Source organism: Wolffia australiana, chromosome 19 (assembly GCF_029677425.1).
Source record: "Wolffia australiana isolate 7733 chromosome 19, ASM2967742v1".
NCBI lineage: Eukaryota > Viridiplantae > Streptophyta > Magnoliopsida > Alismatales > Araceae > Wolffia > Wolffia australiana.
Window position 1 is genome coordinate 4,156,105 of NC_135853.1, and position 21,443 is coordinate 4,177,547.

A 21,443-nucleotide genomic window follows, 5' to 3' on the forward strand; every position below is an offset into this window, starting at 1 on the left:
TCAGATATAGTAAGAAGCTCACGAAGATGATTGAGTGGTCAAGACGGGGTCATCCGCCCTCAGTATAAGAGGAGATCAATTCAAGGAAGATGATACAGAAAAATCCTTGACCAGGGTAGTGAGGATATTAGAGAAGGCATTCTCCAATGATCCTCGTTATGCATTAGTACTAATCGAATAATGGATTAGGGTTTGACTATAAACCATACCTTAAGTCATTCGAGAGTCTCACACAGTATGATGGACTATACATATATGGTAATCGATGACGGTAAAGGTTCCATGAGAGAGTTCAACACTACTCGGTATCTTCTAGAGCATGAGGTGTAGCTTGGCACCCCACGGGCTGGAAACTTAACCTATCGATTGGGTTAAATCGATCCTTATTTAATTAATCTATATGTTAATACAGTTAATTAATAATATTGGTCAATAACTGTTATTAGGCCACTAAATTTATTAACTAGAACGATACATGGGCCTAGAGGGTCTCGCGCATGAGGTGATAAGGGCATTTGGTAGGTATATTTTACTTCTGGGATTTTTGAGAAAAACCTTAAGTGAAATATAAAGAGGGTAAGGGCTCTTATTTTAAGCACCCATGCAAGCCTGATTTGAGATCTTCCCTTTCTCCACTCTATTCTCCACTCATCCAAGGAGAGTGTCTTCATGGTGAGAATATCTTCTAAATTTTCAAGAAGAGTTGAAGAAGAAGGCGTGGAGATCCAAGCGCTGAGTGATCGTTTGGATACTTCTAGAGGCCAGACGCGTGAACGGCTTCAGAACGATCTCGGAGCGGCAAGGTCAAGGATGGAACGAGTTCCCCAGAAGGCACAGTCGATGTTTTACTTCAAAGATCGATTGTGAATCGATCAACACGATTCCGCATCCATGGAAACGTGTTTTCCATCAATGAACCAAGGCATTGAACCCAACATCATTTATCGTGATGATAGGTGTGACAAATGATGTTTGTCATTCCTTGATCTAAGGAATGGCACATCCCATATGTGATAGGAATTCTGAACGTGATGGGATCTCCGTATGTGATATGAAGGGATGGATAATATGCTAACAAACGTAACTGTTATGTTTAGTTTAGTTACGTCTCTTTTCACATCACATGCCCCCAGATTTTACAAAAATATGTCACATGTCATGGATCCTCATGTCCCCTCCTCGTCCTGTCACCATATGTCATAGCCTCTCATGACTTTGCACAATTGTTCTACTTCTATTCCAAGGAATTTCATTCAAATTGTGCTAATAACTCTAGGTTCGTTCCATTCAAAATATAACTACCTTATGATGAAGATATTGTGATAGAATCAGATCATTACTACGAGAGCCAACACTGAGCTAAATATAAAGTGTCACTCTTCGTTCAAGGATGAAAGGATGATTGAAGAATGGGTAACTTCAACACAACAGATCAAGTGAATCAATAGACGACAAAGGTTGGCTACTGCAGAGGTAATACTCCCTGTTGGCATAGATTCCTACCTAAGTTGGATAAAATCATCCTTCCCAGCTGTATTTCAAAGCCCGCTGATGTTACCTTGTCTAGAAATTGTGACCACAAAGTCCATCTACTACCAGGATCCCAATCAGTCAATATAAGGTTGTATCAACTGGTATCAAAGTATTTATACATTCCTTTAAAAGAAGTATCACTGTTGTCTTCAGAAAAGAGCCCAATTTATCAATTCACATGTGTGGGGCCACGGAGCGAACTCCAACTCCAACTTGTTGTAAATATGGACCAGGGAATGTGAGTCTTTCAGTTTTTTTTTTCCAATTATTCATTACTAGGTACAAGTGGGAGTATTTGTAACCAGTGGGAGGAGGGAGTATTTTGAAGTCCTCTTTTCATCTGTTCTTCTTGTACATTCTAGTTTATTCTCGTCTCTCACTTATTTCTGTATAAATCAAAGTTTTCTTGATATAGATCTAAATGTTGCTTGGGGAGTTCCATACTATTAAAGGATAATCCTCTTGAATTTTTTTGAATCATTGAGTTAAGATACCTCACTATATCAGATCCTCATCCAATTCTCATTAGTTTAGTGTTTTAAATATTTTTCTTGATCCTCGTCCATATATCAGTTTTTAAGTAGTTTCATGATTTCCCGGACCCTATTAAGAAGTAATTAAGTGAAGCAGGACCTAAATCAGAATAACAATTCATTGTATACCATACATTTTCATTATGATGCGAGTGAAATGATAGTATCAAAATTACATTTTAGGGTCACAATGAGGAAAATCTTCATATTTTTTTGGATTGAACATTATTAATCATATTTTTAAATGAGGCCATCTGTGTTACCTGCAGTTTGTATGTATTTAAAGTTGACTCCCAAGATATTGTGTTTTGAGGGTATGGGAATGTCATAATATTTCAGAAGACTACGAACCCGGAATCGTATGGTCCTAGTCTTCTCATGTACCCAGAGATATTTGGCATCTTAGAATTATTTAATATAGATGGTTCATCCCTGACTCTCACTCCATCTGGGATAAGGTGTCAATCATGATGTTTTACATTGTATGTATATTTTTTTTACGGTATTCTTCTTCACTTTGCACCACTTTCTGGCCCACCATGCTGGAGTATTTGTGGACGTTTCATTTCCTGCCACCTTGGATCTGCATAACGCTTTACTTATGCCTCAATGGTAATAATTTTTACTTTATACTGAGAACCTTAAAATTTTTGTGTGTGTGGATTTACTCGAACTCCTACGGTGTATGGTAAAACTTGTTTTATTAATCAGTGCATAATTGGTTTCATTTTTATATTTCCATACAATCTCCAGTAAGGATGGTTAATTTTGCATCTGTCATGAGTTGGTGATAAAATGCGTAATTATTTTTCATTCTCTATACATTGGCATGCTCGGATGCCTCAAAGTTGTAGACATAAACCACAATATCAGCTAGTGTCTTCATATTTACATTAAATCAATAATCTTGATCTAGCAGAGTTGATTTATATGGACAAATAAGTCATATATGAGTTTTCAAATAACAAGAAGTGTTTCCATGTAAGTCATGGAATTATAAAACAACCAAGTTGGGGCATTTCCTCCTCATGACTCTTCTGAAATATCCCATCAACGCTATCAAGTAAAAAATATCCTTGGCCATTTTAAAAATTATTGGCCTTTTGTAAGTAGATCAATGCATCTCCTCCCATAAATAACCATCAAAGTTTTAAAAAACTAACATCTCAAGATTTTTGTTTTCATTTGCCACTTAATATTATTCGTCAACTTGAAAGGGGAAATTTTATTCATCCCTTCTGTCACTTGTCTTTATTCAAGATAGAGTGTTCTCCTTGCAAACCTTCAGATATAGCTTAAAAAGGATCCAATCCACCTTAAAGAATATAAACTTAAATAGTAATTAATTTCAATGGCCAACAATCGTCAATGTCTAACAAGCCACATATCTAAAATTTCCCCTTTCCAATCCCATTAGAAATAAACTTATCCATCCCATCCCTTCACTCAAGCCTGCAAAAACTTCCATTCGTAAAATCAAAAGCTAGTTCTATGTCAGAGTATGTCTCAATATGTAAAATTTGAAGTGTTTGTTGTCTATCAAGCAAGGCAGTCAAGACAGATCATTGAATATCAATTTATTAACCTCACCTGCGATAGATGATGTTACCATCAATGTCCAATAATCCATATCTCGAAAGTTTATGTGAAGAAATGTAGATGGTGTTTGTGTCATCTCATCTCTGTAGGTCTTCAGAAACAAGGAATGAAACTCTTACCTTGGCTTGGCAGATTAAAAATGATTAATATCTCGTGAGAAGGATGCCCCAAACAATTCCTGGAAGGGGCTAGCATAAGATCAAGAAACAAGAAGATCATTCCTGTTTAAGAAAGGAATACGAGGGTTTTATCTATTCATGAGGTACCCAAGAAACCCATGATGTAGGGTGCGGTGACGCCAGACGTCATCGGGGACGTCGTCTGATGGGTACCAAGACAATGCTTGATGCGAAGATGATGACGGACGTCGTCGGGGACGTTGTCCAACGGGTAAACTCATATGGGGATGTAACCATGTGATGTGACGTCCTAGGTGGGAGTACTTGCAGACCCTGACCCGTGGGATTTTGCCGAGCTCCAAGCTCCGGGTGGGTCGCCGGTGGTGATAAGAATGACCTTCTGAACCTCATCTGAGCGATGATGGTGACTACGGCGCCGAACGGGCAAATTCCGTTAGTGCTCACACATAACGGACTAGCTAGGTCTGTACCTAAGGAATTGCTCAAGAGATTTCCCTCGAGGTGTTTTGTTCTCTCACCTAATCTAACCCGAGCATGGTGGAGTGCATATGAGATATATTGAAAGTGATAGATTAACCAACGAGCTAGGGAAATGAGGTACCTCGTGGGTAGAACTGTCCAAAGTTGTTGGGTCGTCATTGCAGTGGCCGGTGTGGCCGAACACAATGGAGGTGTGCCGAAGGCGAGCATGGCGCCGATAGACTGGCGGCAAATGCGCTGGGAGGATAGATGAGGTGGGGATGCGGTGTGTGGTGGCAAAATCATGGGGAACAGCGCCAACGGTGTCAGGCACGACAGCGTGCCATGCGGCGGCAGCAACGGGCAATGGGCGGCAACATATGAAAAACATTTAAAAATATCAAGATCTGTTAAATCAACAACAATGTCTAATTCAAAGCATATCTGAATATGTAACTTTAGAAGTAAGTGTTTATTGAATATGTAAGTGTTTATTGCATTAGTCCAATAACTAAGCATTCTTACTTGACTAATCCTTCGTCCAACCACAGGCTGCCACGTGACACTGATATCAGTTTAGAGATCTCTATAAATAGGCGAAAGGCCTACTGAATTAGGGTTTTCTAAAGCCACGAGGTACCATAAAAAAGCATCAAAATCTGTTAAATCAACATCAATCTCTAAATCAGAGCATATCTTAGCATGAAAATTTTGAAGTGTTTGATTGCCATCAACCAATAATTAATTAATCAATCTTAGTGTGAACAACTCTCCGTCCAATCACAGACGGCCACGTTGCACCAAGGTCGGTTCACCAATCCTCTATAAATAGGGGAAAGGGCGACTGAATTAGGGTTTTTTTTCTCGGAGAATTTCGCAAGCTCGAGGAAGAAGACGATGGAGAACCTCGACGACGACATCGCGAGAACGCAGGAGGAGCGGCGGCGCATGGAGGAGCTCGCCTCCCTCACCGCCGTCGCCTTCGACGCCGACCTCTACGGCGGCGCCGGCTCCGACCGCTTCGAAGGCTACGCCAAGTCCATCCCCGTCACCGAGGACGACGACGAGCCCGACTCCGACGTCTCCGAAATCGCCCGAAGAATGGCCTCCTACACCGGCCCCAAGGTCAAAGACCTCGTCTTGCGCGGCCCCGACACCGACAACGAGCTCGGATTCAAGAAACCCCAGCGAATTATCGATCGGGAGGACGATTACCGGCGTAGACGTCTCCAGCAGATCATCTCCCCCGAGCGCCACGACCCTTTTGCCGCAGGCGAGGCCACCCCCGACCCGTCTGTGAGAACCTACGCCGATGTCATGCGCGAGCAGGCCCTGGCCAAGCAGAAGGAGGACACCCTCAAGGCCATCGCCAAGAAGAAGGAGGAGGAGAAGAGCCAGCCCCCTCCCCTGAAGAGGCGGAATCGGTGGGATCAGTCGCAGGACAAGGACGAGGCGGCCACGGCGAAGAAACCCAAGACCAGTTCCTCTTCCTCCTCGGACTGGGACGCCCCCGATTCCACCCCTGGAGTGACCAGATGGGACGCGACGCCGACGCCGGGCCGGGCGGCGGCCGACGCGACGCCGTCGCTGGGGAGGAGGAACCGGTGGGACGAGACGCCGACGCCGGGGCGGCTGGCCGACGCCGCCGAAGGCACCCCGGCGGCCGGGGCGACGACGCCGGCGGGGATGACCTGGGACGCGACTCCGAAGCTCGGCGGGCTGGCAACGCCGACGCCGAAGCGGCAGCGGTCGAGGTGGGACGAGACGCCGGCGACGATGGGCAGCGCCACGCCTCTGCCGGGCGCCACCCCGGCGGGCGGCGCGTACACGCCGGGGGTGACCCCCGTCGGCGGTGTCGACCTCGCCACGCCGACCCCCGGAGCGATCAACCTGCGCGGCGCCATGACCCCGGAGCAGTACAATCTCCTTCGATGGGAGAGGGACATCGAGGAGAGGAACCGGCCTTTGACGGACGAGGAGCTGGACGGCATGTTCCCGCAGGAGGGGTACAAGGTGCTGGAGCCGCCGGCATCGTACGTGCCGATTCGGACTCCGGCGAGGAAGCTGCTGGCGACGCCGACGCCGCTGGGCACGCCGCTGTACGCCATCCCGGAGGAGAACCGCGGGCAGCAGTTCGACGTGCCGAAGGAGGCCCCTGGCGGGCTGCCCTTCATGAAACCGGAGGATTACCAGTACTTTGGGGCTCTCCTGAACGAGGAAGACGAGGAGCAGCTCTCGCCGGAGGAGCAGAAGGAGAGGAAGATCATGAAGCTGCTGCTCAAGGTGAAGAACGGGACGCCGCCGCAGCGGAAGACGGCGCTCCGGCAGCTGACGGACAAGGCGAGGGAGTTGGGCGCCGGGCCGCTGTTCAACAGGATCCTGCCATTACTGATGCAGCCGACGCTGGAAGATCAAGAGCGGCATCTGCTGGTGAAGGTGATCGACCGGGTGCTGTACAAGCTGGACGAGCTGGTGCGGCCGTATGTGCACAAGATCCTGGTGGTGATCGAGCCGCTGCTGATCGACGAGGACTACTACGCGAGGGTGGAGGGGAGGGAGATCATCTCCAACCTCAGCAAGGCGGCCGGGCTGGCGAGCATGATCGCCGCCATGCGGCCGGACATCGACAACATCGACGAGTACGTGCGGAACACGACGGCGCGGGCCTTCAGCGTGGTGGCGTCGGCGCTGGGCATCCCGACGCTGCTGCCCTTCCTCAAGGCCGTCTGCCAGAGCAAGAAGAGCTGGCAGGCCCGGCATACCGGCATCAAGATCGTGCAGCAGATCGCCATCCTGATGGGCTGCGCCGTGCTGCCGCACCTCAAGTCCCTGGTGGAGATCATCGAGCACGGGCTCAACGACGAGAACCAGAAGGTGCGGACGATCACGGCGCTGTCGCTGGCGGCGCTGGCAGAGGCGGCGGCGCCTTACGGCATCGAGAGCTTCGACTCGGTGCTGCGGCCGCTGTGGAAGGGCATCCGGTCGCACCGCGGCAAGGTGCTCGCCGCCTTCCTCAAGGCCATCGGCTTCATCATCCCGCTCATGGACGCCACCTACGCCAGCTACTACACCAAGGAGGTGATGTCCATCCTCATCCGCGAGTTCCAGTCGCCGGACGAGGAGATGAAGAAGATTGTGCTCAAGGTGGTGAAGCAGTGCGTCGGCACGGAGGGCGTCGAGGCCGACTACATCCGCTCTGACATCCTGCCGGAGTTCTTCCGCAACTTCTGGGTGCGCCGCATGGCGCTGGACCGCCGCAATTACCGCCAGCTCGTCGACACCACCGTCGAGATCGCCAACAAGGTCGGCGTCCCCGACATTGCCGCCCGCGTCGTCGAGGACCTCAAGGACGAGAGCGAGCCCTACCGGCGCATGGTCATGGAGACAATTGAGAAGGTGGTGGCCAACCTCGGCGCCTCCGACATCGACGCCCGCCTGGAGGAGCTGCTCATCGACGGCATCCTCTACGCCTTCCAGGAGCAGACCTCCGACGATGCCAACGTCATGCTCAACGGCTTCGGCGCCGTCGTGAACGCCCTCGGTCAAAGGGTGAAGCCATACCTCCCGCAGATCTGCGGTACGATCAAGTGGCGGCTGAACAACAAGTCCGCCAAGGTCCGGCAGCAGGCGGCGGACCTCATCTCGCGCATCGCCGTGGTGATGAAGCAGTGTGGCGAGGAGGCCTTGATGGGCCACCTCGGCGTCGTCCTCTACGAGTACCTGGGGGAGGAGTACCCGGAGGTGCTGGGCTCCATCCTGGGCGCCCTCAAGGCCATCGTCAACGTCATCGGGATGACCAAGATGACGCCGCCCATCAAGGACCTGCTCCCCAGACTCACCCCCATCCTCAAGAATCGCCACGAGAAGGTGCAGGAGAATTGCATCGACCTGGTGGGCCGGATCGCCGACCGCGGGGCCGAGTTCGTGCCGGCGAGGGAGTGGATGCGCATCTGCTTCGAGCTGCTGGAGATGCTCAAGGCGCACAAGAAGGGCATCCGCCGCGCCACCGTCAACACCTTCGGCTACATCGCCAAGGCCATCGGCCCGCAGGATGTCCTCGCCACGCTGCTGAACAATTTGAAGGTGCAGGAGAGGCAGAACAGGGTCTGCACCACGGTGGCCATCGCCATCGTCGCCGAGACGTGCTCGCCGTTCACTGTGCTGCCGGCGCTGATGAACGAGTACAGGGTGCCGGAGCTCAACGTGCAGAACGGGGTGCTCAAGTCCCTGTCCTTCCTCTTCGAGTACATTGGGGAGATGGGCAAGGACTACATCTACGCCGTCACGCCGCTGCTGGAGGACGCCCTCATGGACCGGGATTTGGTGCACCGGCAGACGGCGGCGTCGGCAGTGAAGCACATGGCGCTCGGCGTGGCGGGGCTCGGCTGCGAGGACGCGCTGGTGCACCTGCTCAACTATGTCTGGCCCAACATCTTCGAGACGTCGCCGCACGTGATCAACGCCGTGATGGAGGCGATAGAAGGAATGAGGGTGGCGCTGGGGCCGGCGGTGATACTGAATTACTGCCTGCAGGGGCTGTTTCATCCGGCCAGGAAGGTGCGGGAGGTCTACTGGAAGATTTACAATTCTCTCTATATTGGTGCGCAGGATGCGCTTGTGGCCGCCTACCCTGCGTTAGAGGACGACGACGGCAACATCTTCAGCCGCCCCGAGCTTTCCATCTTCTGCTAGTGGTGAATTATGCCTCTCTCTCTCTCTAGTATACATACCTCTCTATCTCTCTCTCTACAGATTATACATACTCTTCTGAACGTTTGTTGCTTGGCTTTTGTTCTTTCTCTATGGATTCTCTGGGTCCGTCGTTTGTAAAAAGATCTTATGATGTTCATTCTCTGGTTCTTTATGTTCTCATGGTTGGATGCGGTGGTCAGTCTGTCAATCTCTCTCTAGAAAACATTGTTTTCAGACTTGGATGTCTCTCTCCTCCTTATTTGGCATCTCTTCTGTCTCTCTCTCAAGCACATCACTCTGTTCTGATCTGGTACTCCGCAGTCTCTCTGGAGGAATGTGTTTGATGACTTCTTTCTCTCTCTACAGAGAACATAGAATTGTCAGGGTTCATGGCTCTCTCCATATTTTTCCCCCTCCAAATAAGTCACCAGTTTTAGAGATCTCAAATGATTTTTGGTACATACAACATCATCCAAAAGGGTCTCCACGTCTCTCTCCGCAAAAAAGAGCTGCCCCAAAAAGTCAAAGTCCATTCTTGCCCAGGTCAACGCTTGTAGAAGATCCCACGGCAATTGGGCTCCCCACAGGCACACTTGCTCTCCTTGCCCCGCCCCCAGGCGGCGGCGCCGTAGTCGTAGGTCAGCTCCGCCATGGGCGGGATGTGGCGGCGGGCGAAGAACATGACGTGGCACTGGCGGCGGCCCTCTTCTCCGGCCCGCACCACCGCCTGCCAGAACAGATTCGGCCGGCAGCTGTGGTTCATGAACCGCGCCACATTCCCCCGCTGCTTCGCCGAGACCGCCGCCACCATCGCCTCCGCCTTCTCCTCCTCCGGCGGCGCCTCCCCCACCAGCTCCGGCCCGTAATTCCACTCCTCCACCCCCTCCCCCCAACTCCTCCCCTCGAACACAAACCCATCATCATCGCCATCACCACCACCACCACCACCACCACCACAATTGGCGCCGTCCTCGGCAAGCTCGTCGCCGACGAACTCGCAGACAAAGTCGCCCCGGCGGATCGGATCCCACGACCGGAGTCCCCAGCCGCGGTCAACAGTCTTGAACACCTCGAAATGCAGCTTCGGCGCGGTCTGGGTAGCCCTCAATTGGCAGCTCTCCGAGCACCGGCAGCCCGGGCCGCACTCATACACCACCGCCTGCCGCCGGACGAGCCTCCCGCCACCGACGTAAGGCGGCACGCCGCCATTCTTCCGTCGGCAGTCGCATCCCTCGTCCCCGGCCGTGCAATTCCGCTGGCACCGGCACCCTGCCACCGCCGCCACCACCGCCGTTGCCGTCGCCACGGCCACGGCTGAATTGAGCTGAATTGCCCGGCCGGAGGCATAGATGAAGGGGGCCGGGTCGGGGGCGGCGTCGACCTCGTTGACGAGCACGACGGGGAAGGCCTCGGCGCCGGCGGCGAGGTCCGGGGAGCGGACGGCGGGGCCGCGGGCGGCGGCGCCGTCCCTCCGCCAGAGCTCGGCGGCCTTCCAGACGTCGAAGGCGGCGGGCTGGCCGGGGCTGCGGAGCAGCCGGAACTTGAAGACGGAGAAGCCGGACTTGGCCGTCTCGGTCCAGTACTCGGAGACCCGGTACAGCCCGTCGTAGATGTAGAGCTTGGTGGCGCCGCCGGGGAGCTTGACGCCGCGGATGACGCGCACGTCGGCGCCGTCGCGGCAGCTGCGCTCGAGTGCGAGGTTGCCCCTCTCGAGCTTCTGGTCGCCGCCGGAGCCCTGCCCGGAGTAGACGAGCGCGTCAGCGGAGGCGGTGTCGTCGTCGTAGCCGCCGCCGACGCCGCCGCCGCAGGAGGCGACCACGCTGAGCGCGGCGGGGGCGTCGGGGAGGAAGTCGATGCCGGCCATGCTCTGCTGGTGAAGACCCACCAGGAGAATTTCCATGCGGAAGAAGAAGATGTCGCCCACGGCCACGCCGGGGACGGGGCCGGCGCGCTTGGCCGCGTTTGCGCGCAGGTTAAAGCGCGACATGGCCGCGCCGGCCTTCATCTCCGCGCGGCAGTTCCCGCCGGAGACGGCGTCCAGTTGGAGGAGCCTCCGCCGGATCGCGTCGAAGGTCTGCAGAACGCCTTCCACCGCCTCGGCGGGGTCTTCCGGGGCCGCCGTGGCCACGGCGGAGGAGATGGGTTTGCTGGGTTTGCTGGGTTTGATGATGGGTTTGCTGGGTTTCTTCCGCTTCGCCGGGGTAGAGGGCTTCTCGGGCTTCTCGGGTTTCCCGGGCTTCTCGGGCTTGTCGGAATGGGGGAAGAAGATGAAGGGGGGGGTTTGGAAGGAGAAGGGGCCGAGAGAAGGAGGGAGGAGAGGGGAGAGCGTTCGAAGGGGCTTTACGTCGAGCATGTCGCCGGCGGCGGGGGTGGAAGCGCCGCCCATGGGAGGAGACTGGGGAGGAAGAGATTTGGGGGAGGAGGAGGAAGAAGGGGTGGGGGGGTTGCCCTAGTTGGAAGGATGACGGGGGACGGGACGATGGGGGACGTTTGGTTTTTAATGTAATGGGTTTTGTTTGGTGGGTCTGTGAGATGGGTTGGCTGGGTCTAGGGATTGTTTTTGGTGGGTGGGTTGGTGGGTGGGTACAGACAGGGATTGATGGGCTGATTGATTGGTTGGGACTATAGTGCAGGGATGATTTTTTCGTCCCAGGACGAAAAAATCATATCATCAAAAGATATGGACGAATTTCGGGACGAAAATTCGTCAATGGGACCACTGGATGGGACGGCTTGCATCCCATGGGACGAAAAAACTGTCCGCCCGGAGGTCTCGGATGTTGGACGGAAAACCGCCGGATTCACATCGGACGGTTGAGATGTAGCCATGTGGCCTCACAATGTCAATTTGCATCAAAGTCCCTGTTGTTTCACGTGCGTGCAAACCGGCGCCGCTCAGAAATAATTCTACATATGCCCCCTCGCATTCTCTCTCCTCCTTAATTCCTTAAAAAACTTAGAAGAATATATATTAATATATTAAAAATATAAAATAGGTTTTTTAGTCAGGGACGAGGACGGGACGAAAATTCATCCCGGGAGGACTGGATGGGACAGTTTTCTCTCCTTCGGACGAAATTTTGTACCGTCCTTCATCCCTGCACTGAATCCAGACATCGGATGGGACAAAAATTTGTCCCGTTCCATCCCGTCCATCGTCCACGTCCGGGAAGATCCGGAACTATAGATGGGACTTGGAATTTTGATGGGTAAATGTATAGGTGCAGATTAGAAGGAAGAGAGAAAAAATAGTGGGAGATATAGAGAAAGGAGAGAAAGAAGCATAAGGGAAGGGAATGACGGTTTTGGTCTGGATGTCCGTTTTTGGCGGAAGCTTGAACTTTGTTAGGTTCTTGGTTTCGGAAAACATTGGTTTAACAAAATCAATGTTTTACAAACATTGGTTTCGTAAAAGCTGTAAGTTCGGTTGTGGAGATCTTACAAAATCAAATTCAAAGTTGAAAATTATTGGCTGAATGATAATTAAAAGAGTCAAACAGTCAAGTTAAGATTATAAATAAAAGAGAGAAAAATGATGGGAGGGAATGAGAAAGGAGAGAAAGAAATATAAATGGGAGGGAATGACAGGTTCAATTTGGGTACCGGTTTTTAGGGTAAGCTTGAACTTTGGTACGTTCTGGGTTTTGTACAACGTTGGTTTTATGTTCGGATAAACCTGTAAGTTTGGTTGTGGAGATCTTACAAAAACAAATTCAAAGTTGAAAATTATTGGCTGAATGATAATTAAAAGAGATGCAATCCACTTAAGTAGATAAATGTATAGTTTTTTTCATGGATTCACCGGGGAATCAAAGACATAACTGTGTTTTTTTATATTTTTTATTATTTATGTAGTTACATATTTATATAGGGAACAGCACGCCCGGACATGATGGCTTGGATGTGATGGGACGAATGACGGGAGGCGATGGACGAGGATGTGGCACCAAGTACCTCACATCTCCCATTCCCTAACACATCCCAGGATTTTGACAAAGCCCGTCATGTTTTCCTTCTCACTGGACTGCTCATCCCCTCCACGTCCCATCACCAAACAGCAATCCACTCATAGGGGACGAAAGGACATATCTACAATTACACATTTTACATGTCTAAGATTAGAATTTTGAGTCCCCCTCTCTCTCTTGGTCTCCCTCTCACATTCCCTCTCTCTTGGTCTCCCTCTCACACTCCCTCTTTCTCTCTTGGTCTCCCTCTCCGCCCTCTCTCTCTCTCTCTCTCTCGGTCTCCTTCTGTCTCGCTCTCAGTCTCCCACTCTCTTTTGGTCTCCCTCTCTCTCTCTCTCTCTCGGTCTCCCTCTCCCTCCCTCTCAGTGTCCCGCTCTCTTTTGATCTCCCTCTCCCTCACTCTCTCACTCTCTTTCTCTGTCTTCCTCTCACACTTCCCTCTCTCTCTGGGTCTCCCTCTGTCTCTCTTCTGGACTCCATCTCCATCACTAGGAAATATATTCATATTACACTATAAATGTATCTATCTGAAGTAAAAAAATATTTTAAAATTCTAATTTTGATCACCATGTTTTCTTGTACTCTAAACATAAAATAATTTTATTTTCCCCTTTTTTATTGTTTAAAATTGTTTAAAATCCGTCGCGTCACCCATCCAAGAACCTCCTCCACCATCACAGTGATTTCATCATGTCATCCATCACCATCATGGGATGAAAAAACGTCATCCATTACCATGACAAATGATGTGACAAATGACATCTCCCATTCCCTATATTTATATAATTACATGTTCTCTCTCTTTCTCTCCCTCTCTGCTCTCTCTCTCTCTTTCACTCCCTCTCTCTCTCAGGCTCTAGTAAAATAGAGAGGGAGACGGAGAGAGAGAGAGAGAGACAATGAAGCGAGGGGAGAAATAAAGGAGAGGGAGAGAGACGCAAAGAAGAGGGAGGGGAGAAATGAAGGGGAGAGAGAGAGAGAGAAGTAAAGAAGAGGGAGGGGGAGCTAAAGGAGAGAGAGAGATAAAAGAGATGGGAGAGAGAAAAATAAAGGACACGGAGAAATGAAGGAAAAGGAAAGAGAGGGTAATTAGTGAAGGAGAGAGAGACAGAGAGATTACTAAAGGAGATGGATTTAGAGAGAGAGGAATAAAAGATAGGGAGAGAGAGGAGATATAGAGATAAAGGATAGAGAGAGAGAAAAATAAAGGATAAGGAGAGGGAGAGAGACAGAAATAAATTAGAGAGAGAGAGAGAGAGAGAGAGAGAAGAGGTGGGAGCAAGCGACCCCCAATCCTCGCCCTCCCCCTCTCGTTAATTTTTATTATTTTTTAACTCATTTCGGACCGATTATTCTCTCCCCCCCATTGAACAGTTCATATGGAAAAAATAGAGAAAAATAATAACTACCATGTTCTTCCACTCTGTCAAAAATATTATCAACGAATTCAACGCAGATAGAAATATATATAATGAGAGAGAGTGAGAGAAACTCTAACCAGTCAGGGCAGCCCATGAGACCGAAACAGAAGAGGATAAGTACAAGTCCAACCTGAGCTCCAGCACTGACGTTCATATTTTGCAAAAATAAAAAAAGCAAAATTAATACCGTTATATCCAAGTCAACATGGTCAACGCGCCGATTAGGAACAAAAAAAACAAGTGAATGGATCGATGCTAACCACGGATAGCAACGGGCCTTGCCTGAATCCGTCGTGGAACGAAAAATTAAGAGGTTTCGGATTCTCTCCCGGCCCACGGATAAACCCGCTTTGGATCCGAAGCCAACAGCACAGAGAAATAGTCATTACTTCCAGTAGAATTGAAAAAAATATATATAAAATTTGAACAAATGATAAAATTTAGGCTAGTGTGCATTACTTTCAGTAGATTTAGAAAAAAATAAAGCAAATAGGCAGTGTAACTCGATAACCTTTTTTCTTCAAAGAAAAATAACTCGATAACCTTTTTTCTTCAAAGAAAAATTACTCGATAACCTTTTTTCTTCAAAGAAAAATAACTCGATAACATTTGGGGTAGATAGGCATTACTTTCAGTAGATTTAGAGAAAAAGAAGTAAATAGGCACTAATTCAAGTTAAATTAGAAAAAAAAACTGAAGAAATAGATAACATGGCTCAATCAAAAGTTAGGGTAGTAGATAGGGATTAATTCCAGTAGATTTAGAAAAAAAATTAACATTTTGAAAAAAATAAACGACATCTCGAGAAAATTTTATGGTACATACGCACTACTTCCAGAATATTTTTTTAAAAAATGTTTGAACAAATATACAATATAAATCGATAAAATTTAGAGTACACAGGCATTGCTTACAGTAAAAAAAATTTAAAAATTAAAATTCAAACAGATAGACAATTTAGTCGGATAAAAGTTTGGGTAGATTGGCATTACTTTCAACATTGAATTAAAAAAATATCAGATTCAAACAAATAGAAAAAAGCCGTTCGATAAAATTTGGGTTGGATAGAGAGAGACATACACGAAGGATGGAGAGATGAGAGGGCCTCTCCGGATGTCGTACACAGCAACAAGGCCCCTGTGTTGTTCATTGCTTCCTTTTGATGACACTGCCAACCTCTCTCCAGGTGCATCCCACGCTATATTGCCGATTCCCTGACTGAAATTACAGGCTATTAAAAATAAATTATTTTTTCCCCAAAAGAGGAAAATACAACTCTTATTTTTCTATACGAATTAACGGACCTTACAAGAATACAAATTCCTCTTTCAAGCTCACTAAATATAAAAGTCAAAACTAGGGGAATTAAATTAATCGATTATAGACGTCTGGATTTTTTAAGAAATCTGTAAAGAATTTTCATATTAAAGGGTGACTAATGTTCATAAGTAATGGTTACAAAGATTCCATGGGTCAAGTTTATCGCTTCTTAATGGTCAAAGTAATGATAAGAAGAGCTGTAGTTACCTGCCTGTTGCCACAAACTCCGGCAGGTCAACGGGGACAAGATGAGCATCTAAAACCAGAAACAGACAGAAATTCAATTAAATGAGCAAAATTCAAATATAATAATCATTGTACTACTACAGAGAATAATGCTAATAATGTTTTTTTCTGAAAACATGTGATCTATTCCACCATCAGAAACAAAGAATCAAAATTGGTAATAATTTTTTCATACGAGAAAACTTCACAAGTACAAGTTATTTCCAACAAAATTACATTTTACGGCTCAGAATAATCGGTGCTAATGTTAATGTTTATGGTAAAAGACCGAACCAAGTTCGAGCGTAATTATTTCTTCAAAAAAAAGTTGATTAATTACCCAGAGATGGAGGTCTGGACGAGAAATGAATAGAAGCCAGTGTCGTAGATTCGGAGAAAGATATCAGTATCATTCGACCGTTTGGATCCCACACAGCCCCCTAAAGATAGAAGAACGGCATGGTCAGCACGTAATCTCATGAAGTATAAAAAAAATCTTAATCATAGAGAAAAAAGGAGTTTCTCAGGATAATTTATTTCAACAATAATCCGGAAAAAAGAATATCATTTTGACATCTGAGGAACAAGCTGCTCACCGATACTTGTCCACCGGTTGATGACCAACGCTCCGACGTCCAGGTGCTCGTCTCCCATAAGTAAAAGGTACCGTCTCTAAGGAGAGAAATAAATAAAAGTAAAGATTAAAGACGAAAATAGGTATAAAATCCAGAGAGAAAATGAACTCACAATTTTGCGGTGAAGAAGTAGTCACCAGTCGATGACCATTTCAGCATACAGATCCCACCCAGCCCTCTTCTGATGGGAGTTCCTATGCCTAAGCATCCCACAGAAAGACTTTTTTACTTTCAAGTTCCATGCGGAACAAGAAAATGAACTGTGGTTGCTATTTGTGTGTTACAATATTTGTAAGATGGCTAAATTATACTCACCTGGCAATGAAAGACTAGAAAAGATGCCAATATATCCGCAGAGGTCATAAGTGAGCAAAAACGAATTAACTTCATACGAATTTGGAATTGTGGTTCGATGGTCAATGGCTTGGAGTTCTCAGAGGAAATGAAAAAAATGCCATCGTTAGGGTTCAGGTCCTGGACCAGGTTAACCACCCTGACCCAACCTGACCCAACCAGATCAAAAGGACGGGTCAAGAGTCTGGTTGGTTAGGTCTGTAGTGGGCTTGGTTGGACTGATGGGTCAGCTCAGGTTACCCAATGGAGTCAGCCCAGTAGGCCCATTTATTCACTTGGGTTGGCAAACCCATCACAATCAAAAGGCCACCAGTCCGGGTCTGCAGGTCGAGGTAACCGACATGGTCACGAACCCTTATACAAAGCTTTACGTTTCTATTGGTGACAGGACAGGAAGGGAGGAAGAAGACACCGGAATGGTTGTCAGCACGGGGACAGGGATTGCTGAGATGGACTTCAAAGCGTAGATGGGCAGGCGGAATGGATGTCGCCAGAGGGAAGTTAACCGTGGGATGGACATTGCCAGGGAGCCAAACACATCTCTTTATACTTCTTTGCTGCCCTCCTAAAGGTAGTGATGTCCTACTTAAAGCAAAAACATAAGTGCCAAATGATTAAAATGCCATTATGGGCTAACATGACGAGACTACCCCTATATAGGATGAGGATCGTATCAAACCCAATCTGGCTGGCCCACTAAGAATTAATGACAGTTGATACTAACATAAAATCAAGAACTGATGCAGTTAAAAGATGTATTAAGAGACAACTCCACCCAACCACTCTACAGCACCCTACAACCCACCCAGAGGGTGGATCCATGGGTCAGGTCAACCTGGGTTCAGATCAGCTAAACAGACTTGATCTTTGGATCAACTAACCCGACCTGACCAAAGGCCAGATCGAGGGTTTGGTAGACTAAGAAGTGTCTACTTTGGGTCACGTCGACTGGTCATGCAGAATAGCGAGCGGCTGCGACTGCGGCTGTGCGCGGATGCGGCTGGCACTCGGTTGCGGTTCCGGCGAGGGCTGCGGCTGCAGCTGGCGCTCGGCTGCGGCTGCGGCTAGGGTTTTGGCTTCGGCTGGTTCTCCGGAAGCTCCGCGGGCTGGCTACAGCTCGCGCTGTGGCTGATACGTCGGTCACGCTCCGGGTTCGCTAGACAGCGAGAGGGTGATGTCAAACCCTAGATGGAAGAGCTCTGGAGCTCTGATACCATGTCAAGAGAGGAAGGAAGAAGATAATGACATAACTCAATAGAGTACATGGCTGGGTATACATATACCCTAAGAGGGAGAGAATGATAAGAGGGCTAATGGGCTTATAGAATAGGGCCCATTAGCCCATAAGGCTGACTATCTCACTAACAGTAAGTGTATGTTGTCCGAGGAGAGAAGTATCCCAGGTGAACTGATGCAATCAGAATAAAGAAAAACAAACTAAAAGAAATAAGGAAAAAGTTTGACGGGTAAAGTCAGAAAGAATAATTTCTTCAAAAAAAAGTCAGAAAGTATAATACCTAGTGCAACATCCCATATTGTGAAGGATGAACTTTGACAGGATGCAGATGCCAAATATGTGAGCAAGGAAATTAAGGAATTCAAAACAATAAAACCAAATTATGATTTCATCAAACGGTAAAATTCAAAACAGGACAGACAGGATCAAAGACTTAAACAATTACCAATAAATAAACTGAAATAAGCTTTCAAATTAGATTTCCCCAAAAAAATAAATACTAATTATATTTGATTAAATGATCGGATATCTTCCAGTAGGGCTCCAACTTAAGGCCGTCACATGCTCCCCATTCAAACTGCGGAGGATATCAATCAGTGGCCAGCGAACGCCGGAACCTCTTGAAATGGAGCTGACGTGTGGTACAGCACCGGGCCTTACAGATGGTGCATTTCCAAGGTAAGAGGCAGACCATATACAGATTCCTCCCCTGCGTGAGGAAATCAAGATGCTCTTAGTAAATCTTCACTCAAGAAATCCAGAATCTCATTATTTCGAAACACATAATACAACAATGTTCAAGGAAAGAGAGAATTGCGGTACTTGCTTGCATCCCACAGCCAAAGTCCTCCCACTGTTTGGTCTCCACTCCAGACATTTAATATCCTTTTGAGACTCGCTGGCTAGGATAAAAGATTCTTTGGCTTCTGCAAATAATAAGGAATTCTCAATGAAATTCAGACATAAAATCAATGGAAATAGAAATGCGTACCGGGGTCATCGTAATCACGGACGGTAATTTGATTATTGCCAGAAATAAACGCTAGAACATGCTTTCGCGGATGCCAGCTGATTCCATGACCCTCGATCAACGATGGCAAATCAGTCTGTAAGAAGTCATGATTACCTTGATGGTATAATCGCTGATTAACTAAAAAGGCTTCATCAGACGATAATGTGCCTCTCTGAAACATACTTCGATCGAAGAACAGAACAAATTTATGAAGATAGTGAGCCTTTTTGCTTAGAAATCGAAGACGAATAAACTTTCCCCGCAACATGGAGAAAAAAGAAGTACGATTTCATTCGAATGCAACAACAAAAACTTCTCATCCGCTGGACTTCCCAATCGGACTCAATCGCGTTACTCTAATTTACTGACCTCTTCGCGGGGGAAAATGAACTTAAAAGGATCCACGACGGCCTTCAATTGAGCAAGGACGCCTCTGGAAGAAATTTCCTCGTCTGGCCATTGATCGGAAACTCGCTCGGCAGTGGACAACAGCAGCTCATAATTAAACGGTATCGGACCGAAAACAGTTCCCTGAACAATAACAACAACAAAACTCACAGATTAGAAAAAAATACACAAAGAAAATCCACAAAGCGCCGTTCAAAGAACATACGAGTATCTTTCCGTAGGTTTCCCTCGCTCGATCGTCAGACAAACCCTCCGACGTGACTGCACGCAGAACAGGGAGCTCAATCCGCGGAAAATTTCGACTATCTACAGACTGTTTGATCGAAAAAAAAGTCATAAAATGAAAAAAAACGAGGAATGGATATAAAGCGGAACTCAGAACGCGATTGATCTCGCAGACGGTCACCGATCCCGGTTGGGGAACGCGCGGCATTGCGAAGAAGCCGAGGGAGATTACTTAGATACAGAGAATTCAGATCGGAACTGGATGAACTCAAGAGAAGTTCAAATCCGATCTCAGATTTCGAAATCGGCAATCCGACTAATCTCCCGCGCTCCGACAGGGTTTTGGCAGCAAATCAACAACTCCCCACGAAGAACACTGAAAATCTCGGAATTTATACTGGCCCGATTCATCGTTTCGATCAAGGATCGACCGGTGGGACCCGCCAAATGTCCATCACATATATATGGATTACGTAACATTTCTAATAAAGTCTCGCTTAAATATCGGCTACACGGAAAAGTGTTATTTCACTAATTAACTTTAATACTCGGGCATTTTTTCCTCTTGTTATTTCCATTGTCTTATTTGTCGTTAATTTTGTTGTATGCATCAAAGCTTGATCTGAACTTTATTTTTCTGCACTGCATCCAAATATGTGTTCACAAACTTATACGGTGAAGACATTCCAAGAGAAAGGCATACGTATTGATTACTATGATTCTTTATTTTAACCAGTCTCCCCTGACAAATTGTGGGTTTATTTTATCATTGATCATCAATTTCTTTTTATATTGTTTTGAAAATTAGCTTATAATATTCGTGCCACTGAAATACAGTCAGTAGATCACAATTACATGCAAAGATGTGAGTTTTTCACCCAACTTTAGATGGGTCCATTTTGATTGGATTTTTTATGAGAAATATATTCTATAATGATCCAAATATTATATTTTTTCCTGCTTGAACTCTTGTTTGACACAAAATTAAGATTTAAAAACTCAGTTCAATTTACAACTTCAAACCTCTCTTGTGTCATCGTCATTGAACATGGGTTAATATAATTGAATTAGTTTTAATCCACCATCTTTATGTATCCTTCATTTAAAAAAAAATTATCCCATGTGGTAGGTATCTGATCTGATTGTGTTGGTTTATGTGGCTAAGGTACAAAATAAAAGGGGTGAGAATTAGGTTATATGAAGAAAATTACATAATACCATAGGGTGTTTAAACTATCCACAATATTCCTATTTACAAATTGAGTATATAATTATTTAGGCTTATTTGTTTTCACAAAAGTTAGACTAGTACTTGATCTTGTTCCACGAACAATTTTCCTAGAGATCTGATATCACTAACCAATATGAATGTGAGGCCCTTCAAGCCACATCATTTGGTAATTGGGTTACTTAAAACAATATCAAGAGAATAAAAGCTTGGTGCATCTCTAGTATCGACGATCCCCAACTCTTCCATGGATGAGCAGCACACCCATTTTTGCTAAGTACACCCCAAAAGCCACCTCTGGTTTGGCCTCCAAAGCCTTCCCAATGTATGTCACCCAAGTCGCATAGAATATTATTGAAATTGTGTATAAAATTTTGAGTCACAAGCACAATACAATCACACTTTCACATAATTCACATAATCAGTAAGGCTAGTCATAATAAACAAATTTTCA

General features: G+C 47.0%; 3 protein-coding genes across 3 annotated transcripts; 1 reads left to right on the forward strand and 2 right to left on the reverse strand.

The window, feature by feature from the left end:
* The first annotated feature begins 5,107 nt into the window (after positions 1-5,107).
* On the forward strand, positions 5,108-9,134 carry LOC144715575 (splicing factor). Its single transcript, XM_078590510.1, has one exon. The coding sequence runs from the start codon at positions 5,162-5,164 to the stop codon at positions 8,954-8,956; it is 3,795 nt and encodes a 1,264-aa protein (XP_078446636.1). The 5' UTR covers positions 5,108-5,161; the 3' UTR covers positions 8,957-9,134.
* A 199-nt stretch (positions 9,135-9,333) lies between these two features.
* LOC144715576 (histone-lysine N-methyltransferase, H3 lysine-9 specific SUVH3-like) lies at positions 9,334-11,394 on the reverse strand. The gene has a single exon (XM_078590511.1). The coding sequence runs from the start codon at positions 11,340-11,342 to the stop codon at positions 9,501-9,503; it is 1,842 nt and encodes a 613-aa protein (XP_078446637.1). The 5' UTR covers positions 11,343-11,394; the 3' UTR covers positions 9,334-9,500.
* Positions 11,395-14,315: 2,921 nt separating this feature from the next.
* LOC144715755 (Transducin/WD40 repeat-like superfamily protein) lies at positions 14,316-20,121 on the reverse strand. The gene is made up of 14 exons (XM_078590729.1): positions 19,912-20,121; positions 19,742-19,797; positions 19,498-19,659; positions 19,108-19,222; positions 18,943-19,042; positions 18,642-18,825; positions 18,397-18,451; positions 16,638-16,725; positions 16,487-16,562; positions 16,231-16,330; positions 15,873-15,921; positions 15,426-15,563; positions 14,606-14,693; positions 14,316-14,488 (listed from the first exon to the last, which is right to left on the reverse strand). Exons 1-14 carry the CDS (start codon positions 19,967-19,969, stop codon positions 14,426-14,428), a joined length of 1,332 nt encoding a protein of 443 aa, XP_078446855.1. The 5' UTR covers positions 19,970-20,121; the 3' UTR covers positions 14,316-14,425.
* Between the last annotated feature and the right edge of the window lie 1,322 nt (positions 20,122-21,443).